Source organism: Leopardus geoffroyi, chromosome D2, assembly GCF_018350155.1.
Source record: "Leopardus geoffroyi isolate Oge1 chromosome D2, O.geoffroyi_Oge1_pat1.0, whole genome shotgun sequence".
NCBI classification, from domain to species: Eukaryota; Metazoa; Chordata; class Mammalia; order Carnivora; family Felidae; genus Leopardus; species Leopardus geoffroyi.
This window is the reverse complement of record NC_059334.1, coordinates 73869746-73895011: the sequence shown is the minus strand read 5'-3', so window position 1 is coordinate 73895011 and position 25266 is coordinate 73869746. Positions and strand designations below refer to the sequence as shown.

Genomic DNA, 25266 nt, shown 5'->3' with positions numbered 1-25266 from the left:
ACATGCCACGCCAGGAGATCCCCCTTCGGTTGCTGGGTCGTTGGGAGATCAGGAATTCTGAAGGAGGGACTTGGGGGCTCGGGGCATTTGGGGGACCTAGGACAGTAGCTATTAACTAACTAGTTTAGAAGTAACAACTGGCAGGGCACCTGGGTGGCTCAGTCAGTTAAACGTCTGACTCTTGATTTTGGCTCAGGTCATGATCTCACGGTTTGTGAGATCAGGCCCCACGTCGGGCTCTGTGCTGAGTGTGGTACCTGCCTGGGATAGTCTCCCTCTCAATCTCTCTCTCTCTCAATCAATCAATCAATTTAAAAAAAAAAAAAAAGTAACAACTGGCCCATTACTCTCTGTGTGGGGAAGCAGGCAGCTCAGGAAATCAAGTGCCCCATTGTTAGAGGCTCAACTCCCAAAGCAGTTCTGTTCCCAGTGTGCCAGTTCTAGAAGCTGTCTCCATCAGTTAGGCCCATCTCCCAAGCTTCATGGAGACATTTGGGCCACAGGACAGGTTCTCCTCAGTTTGAGCACTTTATCCCATAAATTTTCCTTAATTCTTGGTACTTAGAGATTCAGGATGGCAATGGTGTTTAAGACCCTGGGACCAGACGGCCTCGATTTAAATCCTGCCTCTGCCACCTTCAAGATACTTAATCCAAGTTACTTAACCTCTCTGCGCCTCCTGTAAAATAGAGACACTGACAGTGCCTTCTTCATGGGGATGTTGTAAGGATTAACGGAATCAAAATACGCAAAGCTCTTAGAGCCAGCCTGGTACTTAGTAAGTTCTAGTTAATTGCTAGCTCCCATTATTGCTTTCCTTGTGGGCTCTTAAGTGCTTGCAGATGACAAGACAAATGTTAATGGAAACCCAGCTGCCAGCACCCGGTCTCCAAGGCTGCGTGCTGCTTGGTGTGGTTCTATCTCTGTGCAGCAGACAGACTTCTGCTAGAAATACATCCTTCCCGGTTCACCTGATGGGAGTCAGTGCTGAACAGCAATCTTGTGCAGGTGGAAAGCACAGGAATTTTTTTCAGTTTTGAATGTTTTCAGTTCTGAGCCTATGGCTTCCAGGTGCTCGGCCACCTCTCTGAGCCTGGGAGTCGCCTCCCCAAATCTGGAGCGTCTCTGCTGAGCACCAGGGGTGGGAGGTGGCTGGTTGGGAGGAGTGAGTTTGCGTCCATGGCTCAGGACGGCTGACAGGCTCCACGAGGCTGGTTTAGTAGCCTCGTGCCCCTTCATGCTCTAAAGGCAAAGCCTAGTTACCCAGCCGGGATCGAACCGGAGGCCTCACTGATTTTTCGCCCCGGCAGTAAGGAGCCTGTTGGTTTCGGGCTGACTTGGGAGCGTCCTCCTGATGTTCGCTCCCGTTCTCTGCCCATCTCCCCCCTGTGAGCACTTTGCCTGTCGTTTTTTTTTATGACCCCAGTCCAGCCAGCGTCTCCCAGAGCATCCTCTACCCAAGGACCGGACTGCTTTAGCTTCTGGCAGAGGAAGGGAGGCAGTGATGCTGTGCTCCCAAGAGGATTAAGCACAAGCCTTAAAATAGGAGCTCTTCTATTTTGGAGACTTGGTTGGCAGCCTATTGGGAAACGAAAGCTTCATGTCTGTTTAAGCATCGTGCACGTCAGCGAGTTGGTGTGATTATTTAGGCCTCCGCCAGGGGGGGCTCCTGAGGGTGACCATGTGTGTCCAAGTGTGGAAATGGTATGTAAATGGCATCAGCAGTGGTGCCTGCTGACTTTTCCCCCTTCCTGGGCTCTGTCACTGTGCCGAGACCTCTGCTCTGTGAGGATCCAGGAGAGAGAGAACAAGAGGGAGGGAGGAAAATAGGGAGAAGTGGAGGGAGGGGCTGAAGGGGACAGCAAGGGCCCCCCGACAGAGTAAGGGGACAATGCTGCCAGTCTCATTTTGGGGGACACACTATCCTGGTCTGCCAAATATCAAGAAACAGAAATATGGCTCGCCGGGCTCCCCGGATCCCCAGGTAGCAGTTCCCGAAGCTACAAGGTGTGTTTCTCCTCCCTGGCCTTACTATTCCTTCCTCTCCCCCACCAGGACCTCACCATGGATACAGACTTAACGGCAGCAAACGGCAAGAAAGTCAAAGCCCTTGAAATCTTCGCTTACGCCCTGCAGCACTTCAAGGAGCAGGCGCTGAAGGTAGGGCACGTGCCAGCGCCCTGTGGTGGGGGAGGTGCACCTGCCCCCCGGGGGGTGGGGCGCGGTAACGCCCTGAGGGAGGACAGGTAGGACTGGCATTCAGAAAGCAGGATGCACCCTCGTGCGCTGCTGGCGGGAATGGAAGATGGCCCAGCTGCCGTGGAAAAGTCTGGCAGATTCTCAAGGTTGAACACAGAGCTAGCCCATGACCCAGCGATTCTATTCCTCAGACACCTAAGAAAAATGAAAACATGTATTCGCACAAAAACTCGCACGTGAGTGTTTATAGCGGCGCTCTCTGTAATCACAGAAAAGCAAAACAGCGCGAACGTCCGTCAGCGAGCAGGTTACGAAGTGGGGTCTGTCCCTACAATGGGATATTATTCAGCCATAAAAAGGAATAGAGCATTGATGGCCGGGACAACATGGGTGCACCCTGAACACGTTCTGCTAAGGAGGAGAAGCCAGACGATACCGTAGGATTCCATTTGTATGCAATGGCCAGAGGAGGCAAGTCCACAGAGACAGGAAGCAGATTCGAGGTTGCCAGGGGCTGGGGGAGGGGGGAGGGGGGAGGAGTGACAGCTAATAGGAAACGGGGTTTCTCTGCGGGGTGATGGACTCAGATAGTGTGATGGTTGCACAACCTTGTGAATCTGCTACAACCCACTGAACTGTACACTCTAAGAAGGAGAATTTTAGGGAGCACCTGGGTGGCTCGGTTGGTTAAGCGTCCAACTCTTGATTTTGGCTCAGACCATGACCTCACGGTTCATGAGTTCTAGTTGCGCATCAGGCTCCATACTGATAGCACCGAGCCTGCTTGGGATTCTGTCTCTCCCTCTGTCTCTGCCCCTCCCACTCCCCCCCTCAAAATAAATAAACTTTTCTTTATAAAGGAGAATTTTATGGTATGTGAATTATATCTCCACAAACAAACAAACAAACAAAAAACAGAAAGACGGGCAGAAGACACACGTAGCAGGTGTGTGATCTCGGGCAAGGCGCTTAATTTCTCCAACACCCACCTCCCTAACCTGAAGAGTGGGGCAGGTTGTGTACCTCGTGGGTTGATGTGAAGCCTCCCTCCGGGCTGTGCACAGTAAACTATTGGCAAATGGTTGCTGCTGTCCCTCCCAGACCCCACGGAAGCTGCTGGTATATGAGTGAACCCCTGGGATGACTGTTGCAAAGGTTTGTGCAGTGATGGTCCTGGATGTGGGAGAATGGCTAATTTCTAAGTGGAATACAGCTGTCCACTCAGTGTCCTCCCATGGGCATGGTGATGAGTGGGTGTAAATCAGATGTGTGTACTGAGCTTTATCCACAAAGAATTGGGAACTTTAGAAGCATTTGGTATTATGTGATCACTAGTAGAAATTTAGTGAATTCTGGAAATAGAGTTCTAGAAATAGGGCTCGAGGGAAACAAAGATGTGAGAACGTGATACTGCTTTCATTCATTCAAGTACCTTCTTCATTTTTCTTTCTTTCTTCCTTTCTTTCCTTCTCTTTCTCTCTCTCTCTTCCTCCCTCCCTCCCTCCCTCCCTCCCTCCCTCCCTTCCTTCCTTCCTTCCTTCCTTCCTTCCTTCCTTCCTTCCTTCCTTCCTGTGTGCCAGATCCGAAGGAGTGTCAAAATAAACACAGTGCGAAGGAGCATGTAGTCAATGGGTCAGTGTTGTGAGGGGGTCACTAACTGGGTGTTTGGTGAAGGCAGAGATTCTGCCCAAAGTGCAGCATCAGGAAAAACTCCCTGGACGAGGGGCATTGGGGGCCTCTCACTGGCAGCAGCTGGAAGGGTGGGTGTTTCTTTTTTTTTTTTTTTTTTCAACGTTTATTTATTTTTGAGACAGAGAGAGACAGAGCATGAACAGGGGAGGGGCAGAGAGAGAGGGAGACACAGAATCGGAAACAGGCTCCAGGCTCTGAGCTGTCAGCCCAGAGCCCGACGCGGGGCTCGAACTCACGGACCGCGAGATCGTGACCTGGCTGAAGTCGGACGCTTAACCGACTGCGCCACCCAGGTGCCCCAGGGTGGGTGTTTCAAGAACAGCACAGGGGAAGGAGAACACAGCCAACAGCTGTGGAAAGCAAGCAGTTTTGAGTGGGAGAAGGGCACAGCTGTAGAATAGAATGGGAACAGTGAGCTCGGGTGGAGGCTGTGCAGAGCCTCGAATGCCAAGCTAAGGAACTTCTTGGGTAATGGAGAGCCATCAAAGGATTTCTAATAGGGGAATGTCATGGCCACAGACATAGCATTAGAAGGAGGGAGACCACCGCATCCCAGGGCCTGTAGGGCGGAGGAAAGCCATGTGGAGGCAGCTGACTCCGATCCTAAAGCAGGTGTGTCTGAAGGCTCTGAGACTCTGAGACAGAGTGGCAGGTCATTTAGGGAGCGTGAAGACCAGAAGAAAGACGGGGGGGCGGTGAGGGAAGAAGTGGATCCTGGGAAATAATTCTTCCACCAGAAGGGGAGAGGGGAGAGGACAGAAGAAGGAGTAAGAGGGAGGAGGTAGTAAGGGGAGAGCACCATCATTCCTGGGGACAGCAAAGCAGACCAGGAGGGCCCAGAGAGGTGGACCTGTGTCAGCCTGAACAGCCGAGATCCCAGGGGGATGGACGCAGCACCTGGGAGCCCAGACAGCCAAGTGAAGGACTATCTGCCTGTAGCGGATGTGGACACCCCGAGAAAGGTGAAGGAGCAGAGGGAGGCCGAGTACTCCGGGGGCCCTCGGGTTAGAAGGAGGAGCCAGGGGACTCGGGGAAAATTTAGGACTTGGGAAAGTCCTTGACATTGAATTGTGTTTCAAGTGGGTTAAAGGGAAAAAGGTGAACAGCCCGTCTCAGAAGGGGTGGGAAGAGGTGGGGGGGGGCAGAGATCAAGCAGGGGTGCAGGAGGGGGTGTGTGGTTTCGAATATGTCAGCTCAGCTGGAACCTGCTAACACCTTCTCCCAGCGGGGCACATGCTTCAAGAAATTCCATGAAGAACAGCTTTTTGAGGAGATTTAGAAGGACCGGGCCCTTCACGAGAGGGCTGGCTGGTATTTAAAGGACAGATGGAGTCAGAGGAGGGGTTGTTGCTTGCTGGCCCAGGATAAGCACAGGAGAATATCTACTAAAGCAGCATATCTGAGGAATCACGTGCATGAAGCAGGCTCATCTTTCCTGGAGGAAAGCAAGTGAAAGTCCTGACATAATGAGGAGTTTAATTAACGGCAGGGCCCTTTCGCTTCCAAGCTGTACTCCATCCACTGGTGAACAAACAGCTTGTCTAAACAACCTTCCCTCCGGCCAGGAAAGCCCATCATTCATGTTTTGAGCCTTTTCCTGTTTGAAGAGTTTAAAATAGGGGCGCCTGGGTGACTCAGTCGGTTAAGCGTCTGACTCTTGCTCGGCTCAGGTCCTGATCTCAGGGTCATGAGTTCAAGCCCCACACCGGGCTTCGCGGATTGGACTCTTTCCTGGGCCTGAAGCCTTAAAACAAACAAACAAACAAAAAAACCCAGAAAAGTCTAAAACAGACTGGATGGTGATCGGCAGCATACTTAGCATACCTTCCTAACCCATCATCACTCACGTGCCTCTAAAGCCCAAGGCAGACCTGCGAGGAAATAAAACACAATGAAACAAACAAACAACCCTGCTGTTTCACATGAGCGTAATGCAGAGATGTTTCTAAAAACATGTTTTAAGAAAGAGTTTACTAAACCTACTTAACACTGCTGACCTGTATGCTTACAAAAGGCTCACAGGGTAGATTTTATATTATGTGTTCTTGTCACAATTAAAAATGAAAAAACTTTTTTAAAAGGAAAAAAATAAAAGGAACTGGCCATCCAACAGGAAGTTAGTTCGGTGAGAGGGTGGGTCGGTCCCCAGATAACTACTGAAACAGTAGAGGAAATGAGACACCCATCAGAAAAAACAAATGGCCAGCCTGTTACTCTTCTGAAACACGTCCCCAGAACCGACTCTGATGTAGGAGGGCAGTAGTGTGTGTTTAGGTTTGATTTCGGATTTGTCTGGTGACTGTGGCAACAGGAGCCAAGGGATAGGAAGGAACTAGCTTTATCAGAGGTCTTCTCCGGGCGAGATGTGCCTCGTGTGTTCTCACTTGTTCTTGCCAGAAACACTGTACGTTAGTTTTATTGTCCCCATTTTACAGATGAGAATACTGAGTCTGAGAAGTATTCTAGAGACGTATTTTGTCTGCAGGGACTTGGTGCAAACCTCTGATGCTTCTGCCCATCCCATTTATCCCCGTGGTTTCTGCTGGTGTGGTTTAACCTTGACCAGAAGTTAAGGGCAGCCTGGTTCTTGCTTAGGTCATGTTCATATCCTTCCTGTCCTGCAAGGAGAACTCCCCTGATGTGCTGGCCTTGTGATAAGGTAGAGGACAGTGACCACTCCTTCGACAAGTGGGCCAGGCCCTGTTCTAGACGCGAGACTACATGTAACAATTTAGTTAAGACCTTGGCCTTTAAGAGTCAGGATATACCTGGGTCTGGGTCCAGATTTTGGTTCTGCCATTTCCTAGCTGTGTGGTCATCAAAAGGTTCTGGACATCTCTAAGCCTAAGGTTCCCATCTGTAGAAAAGGCAGAGTTATAATCCCTTCCTAATGGGATTCTTGGATTAATGGAGATGAGTTATGCAAAGTGCTTAACAAGGTTGCCACAGAGTAAGTTCCCAGGAAATGGAGCTCTCAGAAAACTATCACCCCTTCCAACACTAGTATAAGCTAGGGATTATTATGCCCATTGTGCAGATAAAGAAACTGAGGCCTGGGAGGCTGTCACTTTCCCTGTCACATGACTCAGAAGTGGCCAAAGGCTTCTGATCTCCCCACTTCCTGCCTGCAGTCACGTTCAGTGAGTGAAAGGAGCTGAGCTCCCTGCTTGTGGAATATTCAGGAAACAGACCCTTGCGTCCTGACACTGGAAAGTTCAGGAGGTGGCCCAATAGTTACCCCAAGAGTTCATGGCCAGGAAGCTTGGAATTCTCGGTGAAGCTGTAGGAGGACCAGCTGTGTCCACTTGACCTGCTGCATTTCCCTTGGTTTTAGGAGCTGAGTGACCAAGCGGGATCGGAGTTTGAGAACTCTGATGTCAGATGGGTCATCACAGTGCCCGCCATTTGGAAACAGCCCGCCAAGCAGTTCATGAGACAAGCTGCCTATCAGGTGAGTGTGGGGGTGGGGCCGGTGGGGGCCCAGGATGCCCGCAGTGGTGACTGTCACCCCACTCAGGTGTCCCCAGCACTCGTAGGCCTCCCTGGGAGGTAGTGAGGGGTCTCCCACTGGCGAGGGGACATAGAGCCTTTCTCCTGGGGGAGGAACGGGGGTCATATCCACAGGGGTTGGGCCGGGCTCGGTTTTCTTTCTCGTTTTATACCTTCTGGACTGCAGACTCCCCAGGGCTAGGATTTCAAAGTGGGGTGCCAAGACATTTCTCTGTGGGTGAATGGAAGTGAGAACCTCAAGGAAGAGGCTTGGGCAGCAAGAATGTTTGAAGAAGAAAAGAATAAAGACAAGGCCAATGGCCATGAACCAGGCACATCAGGGCTGCTGTGGAGGTTGAAAGCTGCACGTCCGTGGCTGGGAAATAAGGGAAACATGATTGTGTTCTGCACGTTTCACCTTGGGAGCAACACAGGAGCACACACAGGGGGCCAGGGGGTGGTGAGGTCGCCACACCTGCGTGGTGGCAGGCACGTGGATGAGGGAGCGGCACGGCTGCGCACGGTGCCAGTCAGCACCACGGCGCCGTGGACAGAGCGTTCCGGTGTCAGTGGCCAGCCTGTCCCTCCTGGGCGCTGGGGCATCACTGGTGCCGTGGACCTGTTTGCAGGCAACCTGTGCCATGACGGGGCTGCCACCAGGGTCTGACTTCATGCCAGGAGTGGCTGGCCGTGCTGACCCGCTGTGCTGACCCACAGGTCAGAGCTGGCTCCGGCTGTACTTAATCCCCTGGGTTAATGCAAGCCCACCCTGGGGCCTGGGCCCACTCTGTGCAGTGAGAGTCCATTTCAGAACCTTCGATTAGCGCTGGGCTGGGGAAAATCACGAAGGGAATAGATGCCCCTTCCCCGGCCCGGCCAATACCTCCCAGGGATCAGCCACCTTCCCCAGGGGATAGATCTCTGATGTTGAGTTTGTGGCCATAAGTAGGAACCTTTCCTTCCAAGTAACCCACTGGATCAACCTTGAGCACCGAATGTAGCAGAATGGTCGTGGGTACCATGACACCTTCATTGGGGCCATAGATTGTACTCAACACTTGGAGCTTTACTCCAGGTGCCGGACAGAGATCAAGGGAGAGCAATGTCCCCATTCCTCAGTCTCCCCACTTCTCTTTCTTCCCTCCTCGCTGTAGGCTCTCCCCTCTGCCCTCCCCTTCAGCGTGAGAATCTGGCCCAGCCTATGTATCTTCCAAAAATAGATTTGTTTTTATAGGGATGAAGGAAGAGGGCGGACGGGGCAGAAAGAGGCAACTTCTTTAAAAAGGAAGAAACCAAATGCGGTTTGGCTGTCCACAGAAACCCTGGGCACCCTGGAGCTGTTCCCCGGCGTCAGCCGTCAGGCCGTGTCCGGAGACAGGACGCGGGGACACAGCTGTCGGACGAAGGCACAGCCCTATGTTCTCCGTTTTCACAGGGAGGGTACTCAGGATTCGTGACTTTGACTCTCGTTTTCCCGCAGGAAAACTTCAACAACAAACATGTGACCCGGAAAAGGGTCAGTTCTTATTTTTAGCCTGAAAAAGAAAGAGGAACAAGGACTGGCAGACTTCTCGGGGCTGTTGGAGCCTCGGGCTGGCTCCTGCCTCTCTGGGCAGTGAGGCCTGGCGGGGAAGCCCCTTGCGTGCCCAACGGGAAGGAAACCAGGCACTTGGGGGTGCGGTGCCCTCCAGGGTTTGGCAGAATCAAAAGGGCACCTCCGAGGGTAGGTGATAGATCAGCAGCTCCTCAGAGGGGTGAATGTGACCGGGTTTATGGACGTGGGGAATCTTCTTTCTGAAGCCCAGAGACCCACTGTAGACAGGCCTATCCTTTGGATGCTGGCTACCTTCTGTCTGGTGCAGCGTGTGTGCAGCTTAATCTTTGGCTCTGTGTAATTCTGATTAAAGAATGACAGTTTAGGGGCACCTGGGTGGCTCAGTCAGGTATGCGTCCGACTTCGGCTCAGGTCATGATCTCACGGTCCGTGAGTTCGACCCGCGTCGGGCTCTGTGCTGACAGCTCGGAGCCTGGAGCCTGTTTCGGACTCTGTGTCTCCCTCTCTCTCTGCCCCTTCCCTGCCGGTGCTCTGTCTCTCTTTCTCTCTCTCAAAAAATAAACATTAAAAGAAAAATTTAAAGAATTACAGTTTAAAGTCACTGAATGGATTTCAAGATGGCAGGGGCCATTCGATCATTCTTTGTTAACTCATTCATTTATTCATTAAATCCATCCTGGAGGACTTCTGTGTGATGGGACATGGTCGACACTGGACTCATATCCTGTATGACCAGGATAAAGGCCCCGCTGTCAAGTGGCTCACAGCTGAGTGGGTCAGTGAAGCCTTTTGTACTTTGGGAAGCGGGGCGGAGGGTGTTAAAGGGGGCACAACTGCTTTGCCAACTAGTCTATGGTGTCTTTAGCCTGTCTTCTGGAAGAGTCCCCATGACAAAATGGAAATGAAGTGTGGCCAAAATTGGCATCTCTCCAGTTCTCTCTTCTTATTCTCCATTAATTTTACAGAATAAGAAAAATGTGTACCTATGATAGTTAATTTTATGTGTAAACTTGACCAGATATGTAAACTGCCATGTTTGGTCAGACATCATTCTGACTGTTGCTGCGAGGGTATTTTTGAATGAGATTAACATTTAAATTGACTGACTAAATAAAGTAGATTGCCCTTTGTAGGATGGGTGGGCCTCATCCAATCAGTTGAAGACCTGACTAAAACAAAAACTCCCTAGAATAAGAAGGAAACCCTCCTGCCTGCCTGCCTGCCTTCATATTGGAACATTGTTTTTTTGTTTTGTTTTTTGTTTTTTGCTTTTTTTTCCCCCGCCTTTGGACTCAAACTGAAACATCAGCTCTTCCTGGGTCTTCAGCCTCCTGGCAAGGGAACTATGTCATCAGCTCCCATGGTTCTCCAGCTTGCTGACTGTAGACCTTGGGGCTTGTCAGTCTCCATAATTGTGTGAGCCAATTCTTTATGAAAAATCTCTTTCTATGCTTACAAAGATCCTACTGGTTCTGTTTCTCTGGAGAACGCTAATACAGAGCATGAGCAAACACCACAGTTCTTGGCCACCCAGCTTCTGAGATCTGAGAATGCCCACCCAACCTTTCAGCCAAAGTGCTGCCCACCAGCCTGGCTGCAGGTGGAGGGCTGGAGGGATGAGGTAGAATGGTACTCCGTCAGGGCAGCTGGACAACTGGTCACATCTACCCTGCTTGCATGCAGGAATCGGAGTCCCTCCTTCATGCTGAGCCCAAGTTCATGGCACAGTCCTGTGGGGGCTGTGCTTCACCTCTCCACTGGCCTGGGCGGAGGGGTAAGAGGCCCAGATGCAGAGCAGGTGATGAGGCTCTGCGCAGCATCGTGGATGGACGGTTTGGGGCCTCTGCTCAGAAGTCTGTGATTCAGTGCTGGGGTTGGTGGGGGACCGCAGAGCACTCTATGGATACCGTTTTATCTGTGAAACGCCCAAAACTCCTCTTGTGTCAAATGCTTGTCGAAAAAGTGGGTTAAATCTCTATCTTTCATAATTCGCAGCCTCAGGACACCTTTAGACTCTCTAAGAGCATTCCGTGAACAGATGGTAACAGGAGGAACAGCTGATTCCTCTGCTGAGGCCTTCGGAAAAGACCTAGAATAGGAGAGAGTTCACTGAGTCTTGAGGGATAGTCATCACGCATAGGAAATAGTCCAGCTGATTTCTAGAGGCATTTTGCCTGAAACATGCATGACGCTAGTGGGTTCCGGCAGCCTGTCAAATAAAAGGCGGTCCCTTACGTACGATGAGCTCACCTAACACGGAGTTACAGCTTGCGCTGGCTTCCTTTCCTTGAACAAACTGCAGTGAAAAATAATCACATCGGGGAAAAAAAAACCAACAGCGACAGCCCATGACACCCGGAAGGGGTGCGGCTGGAGCCCGTGCAGCTTGACGTGAGCCCAGCAGGGCACCTGCCTGGTCTGGCCATCCTCCACGGCCGTGCACATGGTCAGTCCCTGGCGGGTTGTCCTGGCTCACGGCGGGGCTGAAGGGAAGAGCAGTCAGTGCAAACACCCATGTCCTGGGCCCCCTCGTGCATGGTTTTTTCACACACCTGTTCCTCCCAGGTAGGGCTCATGACCAGGAAGCAGTGCTCTAAGAACGACTACAGCAGGGGTCCTGCCACCCCAGATTCGTGCGGGAGTCAAATGGGAGGGTGCACTCTTGGCTCAGACACTTTCTGTTTCTAGAATCCCGGGTCACATCAGCAGAAGGCTCCCATTCACTTATCTGGAGACAAGGGCCAGGAGATCACAGAATGAAGCCTGGCTGGCGGGACATACGTTCATTCATTCAGCAGCAACTACCCCCTGAGCGCCTACTGTGTGCGGTGGGGCAAGAAGGCCTTGCTGCTGCCCTTAGAAAACGTAGCATCTTGCAGGAGAGGCTTGCTATCTCTGCATGATCTGCAGTTGGAGATCATGAATATGCTAGACAGAATATGCTAGATGCTAGGCCAGCCGGGGCCAGTGGAGAGAGAGTTCTGCTGGAACAGCAGCTGCAAGGGACCAGCTCCAGAGGCAGAAGTGGCAAAGGCTGTGAGCGTTTCCCCTGCTCTGGTTGACCCGGGCCTGAGCCCAGGTCTCCTGACAGGTGCCAGGTTGAGGGCTGCTGCTGAGAATGACTGCAGGGGTTTATATAAACCCCAGAAACTGCAACCTACCCTCCAGGCGTCCTGCCGGGAGATAAAGACATCCAGGTTTTTCAGAATCTGGAAGATCCTTTTGTATCTCTTCTTTTTCTTGGAGTCCACAGGCCGCTCGGGGACCCCTCCTGGGGAGATGGCATCTGGCAGAGCCAGCCGCCTCCTGTTGCCTCAACCCTGCAGCTCGCCACTGTGGCCCCCGTGGGGGTTGCTGGTGGGGACACGGCCTCTCGCTCTCTCTGGGGAGCAGGATGGGCACTGAGCTTGAGCACAGGAGTGTGGTTACTTGTCCTGGGCCTCTTGCCAATATTACCTTTTCTTCTCGCTCTGCTTTGGGGTCCTCTGCACTTCTGCTTCCCACCTGTGTCCTCTCCTGGGTGCCGTGGGGAACCTTCTGTGGAAGTGGGTCAAAGCTTTTGCTGTAGAGCCAAGGCCAGCCCAGCTGGGGAGGGACAGATGAAAGGCCTCCCTTGAGGGGTGCAGCTATGCTGTTCTGGGAAGTGTGGGGCAGTCTGTGTGTCTCCCGTGTGTTCAGGATGTGGGAGCATCATCCCAGGGGGAACCTGGATTGTGTAAGTCACACACCGGCTACACTCGGGCACCTCAAGTTGTATGACTAGACTCCGGGCTCTTTGTTCCCCTGGATGACTTTTTTTTTTTTTTTTTTTTCCTTCAACGTTTACTTACATTTGAAAGAGAGAGAGAGGGAGACACAGAGTCTGAAGTAGGCTCCAGGCTCCGAGCTGTCAGCACAGAGCCCGATGCGGGGCTCGAACCCACGGACCACGAGATCATGACCCGAGCCGAAGTCGGATGCTTAACCAACTGAGCCACCCAGGCATCCCTCCCCCCTGGACTTTTTGATTCAGTTTTCTGTATGGATACTTCACTGTAAATCACAGGGGCCGCTCACAGTTTCAAGGAAGGTGGGGAGAGGAATGAAGGCATCTCGTTTTTCTTATTTTCCCCACTTGTCCCCCCACTGCCAAGCTCAGGCTCCCGCAGCTCTTCTTGGCCCCATGGACACTGCCTGGCGGCTTGACATCCCAGTGGGACACATGGCCCTAGCGAGACTTTCCTCCTTGCCGCCACCCTTGGGCAGGGCGCTGGTGCTCCCCTCCCCCACCCCTTCTCCCAGGCTGTTTTCCTTCTGAACTTTGAAAGAGTGCCTTAAACATTTAGGCCTAGTTGTTTCTTTGTAGTTAGTTTTCCCTTCTTCATCCCGTTTTGTGGAGGCTGGACCTGTCCACTTCTGTTCTAGGAGGCTCTTGACTTTACAAACCCAGCCAGGTGGTGAAGTCAGTCTTCCAGAGCGGTCCTTTAGAAGGGGGCTCCTCTTGGTTTTATTTTGGATTTCTTCTGGGACCCTGGGGATTGAGGTGCGGAGGTTGCAATTTTCCTGGTGACACGTAGGTGTGTAGCCCTTGTCCTCTGTCACTGGGCACTGCAGCCTTCAGCTGTCTTGGTGTTAAGGGTGCCTAATGTGACCCTGAGGGAAAGTGAGGCTGGGGGGTGGGACTTCTAGTCCCTTGAGTAGGGAGCAGTGGGAAACCTTGTGATGCAGCCAGGTCAGTGGCCTGTTGACTGATGGGCACACTGGGCTTCTTCCACCCAAGGGACCAAACTGATGGGCGCAGATGCCCCCAGTGTGGTTGGCCACAGCCGAGGGCACAGGGCAGTAAGGAGGCAGTTTTTCTGTGGATGGTGTAGGTTTTGTAGAGTCGGTCTGCCAGAAGGGGTTCTACCACTCATGAGGCATTTGCTATCGGGAGGGGGGAGATGTAAGTCACCTGCCTGCCAATGGTGTCTCATTAGGACACAATTAATTGGTTCATTTGGGGTATGGTTATTATGGAGAATCGACTGCACGTGAGTACAGGTAACATGCCACGTAGTGCTGTTCCGGAGTAAATGGGTCAAGAGATTGTGCCTTTAAACCAGTTGAAGGAGGAGCAGTAGAGACACCTGGGAAGTTTTGTTCAAGGCCAAAGGCCTGCGTCCCACACCAGTACCTGGAGTTACCGAGAGCAGGAGAGCCAAGAACCAATTAAAGGAGCCGGTCTGCAAGGCCCAAGAGTGGGCCTAGGCCTGCTCGGCCGCATTTGAGCCTAAGACCACCCGGCAGGTTTCATGTCCTGGGAAACCCAGGACAGTCGATCATTCCACTTCTCTGAGCCTTGGTTTCTTTCTGCATAAAGTGAAGACGTTAGGGGCGCCTGGGTGGCTCAGTTGGTTAAGGCTCCAACTTCAGCTCAGGTCATGATTTCATGTGTGGTTTGTGAGTTTGAGCCTCGTGTAGGGCTCTGCTGACAGCTCGGAGCCTGGAGCCTGGAGCCTGCTTCGGATTCTGTGTCTCCCTCTCTCTCTGCCCCTTCCTTGCTCATGCTGTTTCTCCTTCTCTCTCTCAAAAATAAATAAACGTTAAAAAAAAAAAAAGTTAAAAAAAATAAAGTGAAGACATTGGACAAAAGGCCAAGACAGCCCTTTTAGCATTTCTGATATTCTAACCTGACCCCGCCCCCCCATCTCCTTGCACAATAATTGAACCTCCTAAGCCCCTTCCCTCTGTGAGTCTAGGCCGGCTCCTCCCGGTGAGAGGTCACTATGCATATGTGGCATTAGACCTTCCATCCCTGATCTACAGGTTGAGTCACTAAACCTTATGGGTCTGGTGTAGACCTGGGGTCTTCTCCAAAGTGGCTGGGGCACAAGGGCAGCATCCCGAGGTTCCCTAGGAAACGGCAACACAGAGAGCAAACAGTGGTAACGGCCGAAGAGTGCTTCTCTGGTCCGTCTTGCTGGTAACCAGGACCCCTTGGGCCTGAACAGCTCCAACAAGCAAGTGAGGCCTCCCGCTCCAGTTCAAGGCCACAGGAGGTGGGCAGGAACGTGTCACAGGCCCCGCCAGGCTCATTTCTCTGAGTGCCCTCAGAAGAGTGCTCCTGGAGCCTCCTGGCTGGCTCTTGTAAGGGTCTGTGACTGGAACGAGCCATATGTCACAGAGCAAAAGCATTTCAGCTATTAAAGGGGTAAAGGCTTTGAGTAAAATAACTGCCAGCTGCCTTTTGACCCATATTCTAGAAAACGTGAGACTACGTGGGATTTCAGGAGGGCTTTCTCCCAGAGCCCTGGAGTCCTAGCGTGCTGAAGTCATGTCTGATTCCCATACAGCCAAATCAAATGCGTGCATGGCTGAGGCCCAACCATGGTCCATTGTTTCCTAGGCCACCAAATATCGGGGTTTGCTCTTAGACCACCTGGCCCATTGTAACCAGAAACAGACTACCTGCCTTCCATCTTCTGGTGGTTTACAGAGCTTTGGGGCCTTTCCCCCTTCATGCATCTCAGTTCTGGGCCAAGCAAGTCCCAAATGTAAGAGGCCCCATGACCCGGAGGGCCCTGCCTTTCCCAGAAGCACTCATACGTTTTCTTTGTCCACTCCGCAGTGTTTGGGTGCCTGGCTTGGGGCCCAGCACCCAGTCACCCCTGATCGATAGCGCTGCAGAGATCTATGGAGGGAATTAAGCAAGCAGAGCTTGGCTGTCCCTTCCTTGGGGGTGTAGGTGCAAGGTGAGTGTCCTCAGAGTGGTACTGCCTGGGGAGCCTGGGTCCCAGCCTCTGCCTCTGTCTTCCAGGCAGGCCTGGCCTCCCCGGACAACTCGGAGCAGCTCATCATTGCCTTGGAGCCCGAGGCGGCCTCCATCTACTGCCGGAAGCTGCGGCTGCACCAGATGATCGAGCTGAGCAGCAAGGCCGCGGTCAACGGGTACAGCTCCAGTGACACAGTGGGAGCTGGGTTTGCACAGGGTACCTCCTGCTCTCTCTCTCCCCTCCCCGCTCTCTCCCATCCCAACCCTGCATGTTTTGGGCCCTGATTATTTAAGGCATTTAGCGCGGTAATGAAGAACCGAGATGTTCCCAGAGGGGTCGGCTGTGAGCACGTCTGTTCTCAGCGCCCCCTCCGGGACCCCTCCAGGGCCCCTTGTAAACTCCGCAGTGGTCACCCTGGTTCATCACCTCCCACACGTGTGCCTCAGGTGTGGGAAGGGTGCTTCTCTCCAGGAACCGGAGAGATGGCCCCAGAGCAGCTCCTGGTTTTACATTTTACTAGGCTTTTAATTTTTCTTGTTTATTAACTGATTCTTAATCTAATCCCACTTGGCCTGTTATTAATTCCCCCATTAAGGCTGTTGATTTATTGCTGACTCACTCACTGGGGCCGCTTCGTGTGTGATGAGCTCATTATGTGTCTTAACCGTGAACCTGGCGAGAGTTTAAAATACGGATGAAAGGGGCGGAGACTTCCTGACCCCACTGGTGCTCACGTAGCTGTGGGAAGGAGTACCGCCTAGGGAGATCCAGGATGGGTATTAAGGAACTTTTTCTCTTTAGTAGTTACTTGTGTGCCAGTTGGTCACATTCTTGGTCCTAAGAACCGTTTTCCCTGGTATCCAGGGCTCTGTGAGTCTGTCCAGGGCCACAGAGTTTTCAGACATCCTAGGTCAGGGTCAGAGCCACCGACGTGAGCGAGTTTAGGCACTAATCAGAGCGCTGTGAGTGCCGTTTCCAGGTCAGGGCCTCGAGGGCAGAAACCCACCCGTCACCCATGCCCACCCCATCCTGGAAGGCCCTGGAAGGGAGGAGGAGAGGGAGAACGTTAGCTAGAACTGCGGCCCATTGTCCCCCTACAGCCTGGTTCCAAGTTTTCCTTGCTCCCCACACCCAAAGCCTGTCTCTGTACTGCCCAAGGCACTGGGGCCCTGGCTCAGCCTTTGCAGGTGTGCATTCCTGCCCAGGCCCTGGGTCCTCTCCTCCAGAACTCTCCTCTTCCTCTTCATGGGGGCCACTCTGCCCCAGAGGCCACCACTCTGCATTTTCAACCCAAGATGGAGGAGTCTGTGAACCTCAGCCACGAGACAATGGCCAGGCATTCCCTTGGTCCCCAGGCTGCTGTCTCAGGCTGCCGGGCCTAAGTGCTAACACCTCAGACCTGATTCACCTGGAACAGAAGCGAGCAGGCTCTCCTTTGACTCTGAGGGCTCGATTTGCTTTTTCTGGGCAATGCTCAGCCTCCACCGAGGCATGCTGCGGCTGGCCTTACTGCTAACTAAGTCAAATGTGTTAACATGTTACATACTCAGCACAGCCTATTTAATTAAATTTTCGTCTTCATCACTGTAATTGGAAAAGAGACGCATGACTGACTGGGCTTCATATCTTACATGCTACTTCCTGCCGGTTCATAAACAAAAATTCATGTCAGAATTAGCTAATTGTAGTGCGGCTCCTAATGCTTCTGAAGTGTAACATTCGCATGGAAGGGGAAACTGGTTTTGAATGCTTGCCTTCCCCGAGGGCTCAGGTTTTGGTTCCCTTTCCTTTAACATGGCCTGTCCACCCCACACTGTGTCTGTGTCCCGTGCCTTGTGGGATTTGCTCTTGTCTTGTGCTCAGAGGGTCTTTTTGGTTTTTGAAATCCTCAAATTGTTGGCCACCACCCCTCAGAGGGGCAGTGACGCAGGGGTTCTGTCTCAGCCTTGCTTTACAGTTGGTCTGTCTCCCAGAAGGAAGGGGTGCTGCCTGGGGAGGCCTGGCAGAGCACTTAATCAGGAGTACCCTGGATGGCGTTAAGGCCCTGAGCCCTTCTGGGCTGTTCTCTGCCCTCAGATGCTCCTTCGTGATGGGCGCCCCATGGACACTACTGACGGGAATGGGAATGCCACTGTGCCCCCAGCACCGCAGGGTTGCTGTTAGCATTATTTTGCGCCAAAAGGGTTTCATGAGATCAGTAAAAGATACATTTTTCTTAATGTTGGGCTTAATTTGCCCCAAAGTGTGATAATTTTTTTGAGAGCTCAGAATATGTTTTATTAGTCTTGCTTGGTCTTTTTTTTTTTTTTTTTTTTTTTTTACTGTTTATTTTTGAGAGAGAGAGAGAAACAGAATGTGAGCAGGGGAGGGGCAGAGAGAGAGGGAGGCACAGAATCTGAAACAGGCTCCAGGCTCTGAGCTGTCAGCACAGAGCCCGACGCAGGGCTTGAACTCACAAACCGTGAGATCATGACCTGAGCCGAAATCGGACGCTTAACCGACTGAGACACCCAGGTGCCCCTTGCTTGGTCATTTTTTAGGACTGCCATTTGTTAGCCGTCTAGATTGTTTCAGCAAACCAAATGCCCCCAACAAGGTCCGCGATAGAAGTTCACGGGGGAGCCAGTGCTGGGAACAGGAGTTTGGGGATCCCTCCCAGGTCTGCAGGGACTCTTTGATCCGAGGGCCTCACCACTGTACTCCAAGGCCCAAGGAATTCAGAGCTGACAGGCACTTGCCATTCTAATCCCCAGGGAAGACATTGTTTTGCAAACACAGTGCTCCTTGCTAGAAGAGGCTAGAGGGTCAAGGGTCCTTAATTGGATAACTAACAACAGACGGATTTATAAGGCACTTCCAAGTCAGCAGCACCAGTTTAGGGACGGGAAAAATTGGTGGGGGGCTAGGTTGTGGGATGGGGCAGCAGAGCAGTGGACAGAGACTTTATCTGCGAAGTTGGGGGTTGCTCTAAGTTGTTCACTGGAGTGGCCATTTCTTGGGTAGCAGGTCTCATACTTGGTGCTTTGCCTTCCTTATCACCTACTGTGTGCTGGGTGTCACATTGGGTGCTGAGGAAAAATCAGAGAACCAGTCCCTGCTCTGCTGGTGAGGAACTGAGGCCAAGTGTTATTATCCCCATTTTATGGATGGGGAAGGTGAGGCCCAGAGGGGTTAAATGATTTGCCCCACTTCCCACCTCGGCTGTGCCCTGCTGGTTCCCAGCTACCCTCTCGTGGCACCTTTCCCATCTCCTAACATTCGTATTCTGCTTTTTCAGATTTCAGTGTAAATCGTTAAATCTCAAAGGCATGAGGGTCCATGGCCCAAAGGTTGATTTTGAGCTGCAAGACAGAGTCGTGGGAACTGCAAGTCCCTTAACCTTGTCTGACCTGGTTTCCTCCTCTGAACAGAAGGATGATGATTTGTGCCTTGTCTGCCTCACAGAGCTGTCGGGGGGCCTGTGAGGGATGCAGTGACCCCACCCAAGGCGTCACAGCCCCTCAGCGCCCCCGGGGGCCACAGCCATGTCGTTCCCCAGTGTTAGGAAAAAGGTGGCCAGGGCTTTGCTAGGTTTGGATGGGCCACCTGTGGCTGAAGCGCCACCTGGTGGCGGAAGAGCACATTGGCTTCACCCAGGTCGGGGAAATGGCTTCCATGCAGTTTATCCAGCATCCAGATTAGGAAAACATACCCGACATTCCTTGCGGCAGACAGAGTTCCTTGAGGTGAAATTATTTAACCAAGTGCACTGCAAGCTTCTTGGCAGACAAGTTCCTCCCTGGGACAGCAAAGCCAGGAATTTGGTTGATTTATTAACCCTTTACCCCAGAAAGTGTCACTGGGGGGGAAGGGCTTCTCCAGGATGAGCCTTCCAGCAGGGTACAGGCCCAGCTGCCATGCAGTGAATAGACAGACACTGGTGAAAATGGTCTGGCTCTGAGGTTCCCAGTGTTGTGTTTATGTAATCATTTTGGTCAAGTATCGCTACACGTTCCCTCCCTAAACCTCACGCTGTTGCCTCCGCTGACTGCAGATGACTGCCAGCCTTTTCATGCTTTCTCACCCGTCCTTTTCTTTCTGTCGGCCACTAGCTAAGGAGCACATACGGCGTAACCGGCAGAGTCGGACCTTTTTGGTGGAGAATGTCATAGGAGAGATCTGGTCCGAGCTGGAGGAAGGTAGCGTCCTTGAACGTCCTTTGCCCCTTGCTGGATGCGTTTTGTGCTGCTGGCAAAAATGCATTCCTGTTTGCTCCTTTTGCATTTCTGGAAAATGTTCAAAATCGGTTGGTTTTAAAGACCACTGCGCCAAGGAGAACTTTTTGGGGCCTGTAAGTTTGCATGTTACAAAACCATACAGACTCTTCCGAAGAAAAGCAGGAACTGGAGCTCCCCGGTTCCAGAGTAAGTCTTGGGTTAAACAGCAGGTCATGCGATAGCAGGACATTGTCCACTCGTACCTGCCAGGTCTGCAGCAGCTTTAAAGATTCGCTCGTCTGGGTTCTTTATCGCCATGCTCACCGGCAATGAGCACTCCTGGGCAGACACTCCCCGGGTCTCTTCCGTCGGGAATAACTTGCCGAGCGGCTAATCAGCGACACCGCTGTATTAATGAGAAGTGTTGCCGGGAGTTTAGCTGGGTGTACCGAGTCATCACCCCCCAGCTTGTTTCAGGATGGGGCCGACCAGCGGCCGATGTAAAGGGTGGATGTTTTTAACCAGGTGACAAGTACGTGGTTGTGGACAGTGGCGGTGGCACCGTCGACCTGACTGTCCATCAGATACGGCTACCGGAAGGACACCTTAAAGAACTGTATAAAGCAACAGGTGAGCCCCGGCATGACTGATTTTCTCCTTCCTGAGCTGTTTCTCTCCTGTCCGATTTCTCTTGCTATTTCCTTCTCTCACTGCTGTCTGCACGTGGGATTCCAGGCCCCGAGGGGTACGATACCCAGATGCCCGTGTGGGGCCAGAGAGCAAGATGCAGTTAAATGCTCTTCAAAACACAAACCACCGTAGGGGCGCCTGGGGGGGCTCAGTCGGTTGAGCATCCGACTTCGGCTCAGGTCATGATCTCACGGTCTGTGGGTTCGAGCCCCGCGTCAGGCTCTATGCTGACCGCTCAGAGCCTGGAGCCTGCTTCCGATTCTGGGTCTCCCTCTCTCTCTGCCCGTCCCCCACTCATGCTCTCTCTCTGTCTCAAAAGTAAATAAACATTAAAAAAAAAAAAAAGTTTTAAAACACAAACCACCGTAACTTGGGTTTTGGCATACAATGAGCCTGTTTTAGATCCTGGCCAAGGGAGTTTCTTTCTGGAAGTTCTGGAAGGATATGATTGTCATCTGATTTGTCACCTGTGTTTTAGTGCCACGGTTAAGCTTTCTAGGGAGGTCTCGGGACACCCGGTCTTGGATCAAAGTTGGCAAAGCAAGCAACAGGCTCTCTCCCTTGGTGGGGGTGGGATGATGAATAAGTAATAGATCACAGGGTCTCCTCAGTGGGCCTGCTGATTTTCCAGACCCTGTCCCTGGATTTCTTGGGTAGGAATACCGCGATGCTCCTAGTTACTTATGTGTATCAATTTTATTTAAAATATAATTGATTTTAACAAGCTTGTTGATGAGTGATTCTGTAGGGGAAAGTCTCTCCACCTGGAATGAGAACTGGAGGGTTTTCAAGCTTAAGTAAAAACCGTAGCTGCTGTCTGTTTGCTCACTGGGCCCAAGTTCGTGCGACTTTGTGTTTCAGAGAAGAACGCGGGGTAGGATGTCTCTCGGAGTCTGAATTCCATTTTCACACGGCGGGCTCTCATTTTGTGCTTGACTCAGGTGGACCCTACGGATCCTTAGGAGTAGATTATGAATTTGAAAAACTTCTGTGTAAAATATTTGGAGAGGATTTTATCGAACAATTCAAAATCAAGCGTCCCGCGGCCTGGGTTGACTTAATGATTGCATTTGAGTCTCGTAAGAGGGCGGCTGCCCCAGACCGAACTAACCCACTGAACATCACCCTGCCCTTCTCCTTCATCGACTACTACAAGAAGTTCCGTGGCCACAGCGTGGAGCACGCCTTGAGGAAGAGCAAGTGAGTGGGATTCACCTTTGGCTTAGGCCATTCTAGGGGGTGGATCCTCCCGAGGGCAGGGAGGAAGGGGGTGTGGCTTCTGAGTTCCAATACTACACACAAGCTGTGTGACCTTGGCCAAGTGACTCACCTTCTCTGTTCCTCAGTTTTTCGTCTGGAAAATGGAAGCGATCATTCCACTTACCTCAAAGGGTTGTTGTGAGGATAAAGTGAGTTTAAAAGTTAGACACTTAGCACAATGCCTGGGACCTGAAAACTTCTGTTTCTGTGTTAGCTTTTATTAGGTGCCAATAACCATAAGCTTTGTGAAAGCAGGGAATTTTGTGGTTTTGGCCTCTGCTGTATCCCCAGCATCTACAACAGAACCTGGTACAACGTAGAGGTGCTCAGTAAATATCTGTTGAGCAAAATCCCATGGGGCTCGGAGTCTCTTGGCTACAGGCAAGTGTTCGTAGCTCAGCTTGTTGCAAAATGGACATTTGGAAGCTGTGTGAAAGCTGGATGACAAAATTGATAGACAAAAATCACAGGCTTCTAAAAATCTTTTTATAGCAGAAGATTTCAAACATTCCCTGTGCAAAATGAACCTCGTGACACAACTTCAACAGCTGTCACCTCCTGGCCAGTCTAAATCCTCGTGCACGCTCTCCCAAGTATTTTAAAGCAAATCTGATCATCATCTCATCCATGAATATGTCAGTAGGTATCGCTAAGATAAATTTAAAATCATTACCATAATGCTGTTATCACCATCACACTTGACACGAGTTCTTCAATATCCTCCAATTCCCAGCTAACATTACAATTTTTCCAACTGCCTTATATGTTTTTCAGTTTGCACTGATATCCAAAAGATGGCTCTCCATAGCGGTTATCTGATAGGCCCCTAAGTCCCGCTTACTATATGGGTTCCCTCTCCTGCGTTTTCTTTACAGTTATTATTAGATGACAAAGCTGATCGTCCCATAGAGTTTCCCGCAGTCCGGGTTTTTTGTTTATCGTACGCTCACATAACGTGTTTGGTCCCCTGGTATTTTTGACAAATTGGCAGACGGAGCTAGAGATCTGGTCAGGTTCAATTTGAGTTTTTGGCAAACCTACCTCATGGGTGGTAGTGTGTCCTCCTGTCACATCAAGTCAGGGAACACATGCTATTTGCTCGTTGCTTCTTTTGTGATGTCAGCAGCCACGGAGGGGAGTTGCCTAGGTCCGTTATGTTAAGGGATAGCCCCTTAGTCTCTCACTCTGTCTTCATTTGTCAGCTAGCCTATTTCTGGAGAGAGAAACTCTTCTCAATGGTTTGATTGCACTGAAATACATTTCACATAGGAAAGACAGGACAAATATTTGGTTCTTTCTTTTCGTTTATGAATTTTTTGTTAAATATTGTTGATTTCCTAGCATTCTCCTAAGTGACAAATGCGTTTTTTTCTTTTGTGGGGGCAGAAGGGGGTATTATTAAGGCTTCGTGGATTTAGGCATGTTTGACGTATTTTAAACCATGGCAGTTATATCCTTAGTGATGGTCAAAATGTCCCATCTTGGCCAGTAGGAGCCTCTTTAAGTTGGCTCCTGAGTCCCGTTGATGTGATTTTGATCTGACTTCTGGCTCATCTTGTATATTCCCCATCCCAGACCTGCAATCGGCCATTTCTCTAAGAAGCCCAGGTTCCATTTAGTGGGAAATGAAGTGGATAGGATTGTAGGTCTTCTTGACCTTGGAGCAAGTCCCTAGCCAGACTCTGCCTAGACTCATGTTCTCTCTGTCCACTGGCCCCCTCCCCACAGGCACCTGTTCCGAGTCTAACCCCAAGTCCTGCTCCACAGTTCTGCGGCCTGTCAGCTCTCCTGGGGAGACTGGCCACAGCCAGCCACGGAGTCATTCCATGCCACACCACATTGTCCTGTGGCCGAGGCCACAGAAAGATGCCTGGTCAGGGAGACCTGGCAGCACCTAGAATGTGAGGCTAGGAAGGGGCTGGTGTGTGCTTCGCTTCAGGGACAGAGATGCCATTTGCTTGGCTTCTTTGAACTTGAGAATGGGTGGGGGACGTGCAGTCCCTGGCATTCCTTTAGTGCCAGAAAATTTCCAAAGTGTTTTCACAGATGTGATATTGAACTTGATCTTGACGACCGCTGTGAGAAAGGTAAGACGAGTTGTGTTATCCTTGATTTCCAGACACGAGACTGGGGCTCAGACAAAATGCAGGCCAGCTTGCCCCAAAGTCCCGCAGCCTCTGAGTGGTGGAGGCCGTCCCGGAGCCCAGCAGTCCTGGCTCCTTGTCTGGTGTTCTTTCTGCTCTGGACGTGCTGCACCTTTGACAGAGAAAGGGGCATCCTGGTAGGACGGGGCTTCTCACTGTCAGGGGACAGGTGCCTGCAGGGCTCAAGGAAATGCACTTGAGCACACAGGTCTGTGGCCAGATGCAGCAGCACCGTGGACACATCATATGAGCCTTCAGTGGACTTGAATCCGACTATCGCTTGACTGTAAAATGTGGTCATTCAAACGAGAGAGACCCCTTCACTTCTTTCCCTGTCTTTTGCACTAGAATTCGGCTTCCACTATCCCAAGGGAAGGCTGGCCACAACACAAAGCAAAGAGAAAACCAAGAGGCTATGTCTTAGCTTTTGAGCATCTAAGGGTCTGGGTTGTGGCAGTCGAAGGTATTTCCAAGGACTTTCAAACCCTTCGGTTCCCTTAAATGTGACAGCTGTTCTGTTCTGTCAGGGGCCATCTCTGCGCATAGTAGCCTGGGTCTTCTCTATACTCTCACTTCTCATTTCTCTCTGTGCCACACCCCCACAGCGTGGATTTTGTGAAGTGGTCCTCGCAGGGGATGCTGAGGATGAGCCCAGATGCCATGAATGCCCTTTTCAAGCCAACCATTGACAGCATCATTGAGCATCTCCGTAAGTATGAGCCAGGGCTCGGCCACTCAGTGGGGCAGAGCTGAATGGGGACTGACTTTTCTGGCATGACCAGCTAGAGCATGTGAAGTCAGACTGGCAGGGGGTCAGGGGCTGGGAGCCACAGGCCGGGGCCTGGGCATGTATGTGGGAGGTTGCTGGGCATAGGCTCTCCAGATCCCTCCCCTCAGGTACCGCACAGCAGCCCAGAGCCTGTCTTCACCTGGGCCTTGAGTTTGGCTTCGAAAGTCAGGGAGCCGGGAACTCTGCAGCAGTATTATCCTGGAGTGACAGGGCCTAGGGAATGCACAGTCTTTGCTTTATCAGGATGCATGGGGAACCATAATCTTTGCTGGGGAGGGGGCCCACTTACGTGGACCAAAGAAAGGTCTCCTGGGAGGGAGCAAACAGAATCTAGCCCTCAGGGGCCCTCCCTCAGGGACACACAGTAGACTCCCCGGGGACCTTTTTCAGTATCCAGGCTCCCCATTCACTTCCCACCCCACACCGACTCAATCAGAACCTCTTTGAAAACCAAAGAATACTTTTTATAACAGCCTGCCTTGACTTAGTTGGCAGGACCACAGGTTTGGAGAATGTC

The 25266-nt window shown here is 51.6% G+C and overlaps 1 protein-coding gene across 2 annotated transcripts in view; it reads left to right on the top strand.

Annotated features, from left to right (window-relative positions):
* HSPA12A (heat shock protein family A (Hsp70) member 12A) overlaps positions 1-25266 on the top strand; it is a 168119-nt gene that overhangs the window by 138185 nt on the left and 4668 nt on the right. For both annotated transcript variants that reach the window (XM_045439079.1, XM_045439080.1), the window contains 7 exons: positions 2056-2160; positions 7226-7342; positions 15714-15885; positions 19761-19847; positions 20391-20495; positions 21497-21755; positions 24565-24668. In XM_045439079.1, the coding sequence (XP_045295035.1) occupies positions 2056-2160; positions 7226-7342; positions 15714-15885; positions 19761-19847; positions 20391-20495; positions 21497-21755; positions 24565-24668 (949 nt within the window). The remainder of the gene's footprint in view (positions 1-2055; positions 2161-7225; positions 7343-15713; positions 15886-19760; positions 19848-20390; positions 20496-21496; positions 21756-24564; positions 24669-25266) is intronic.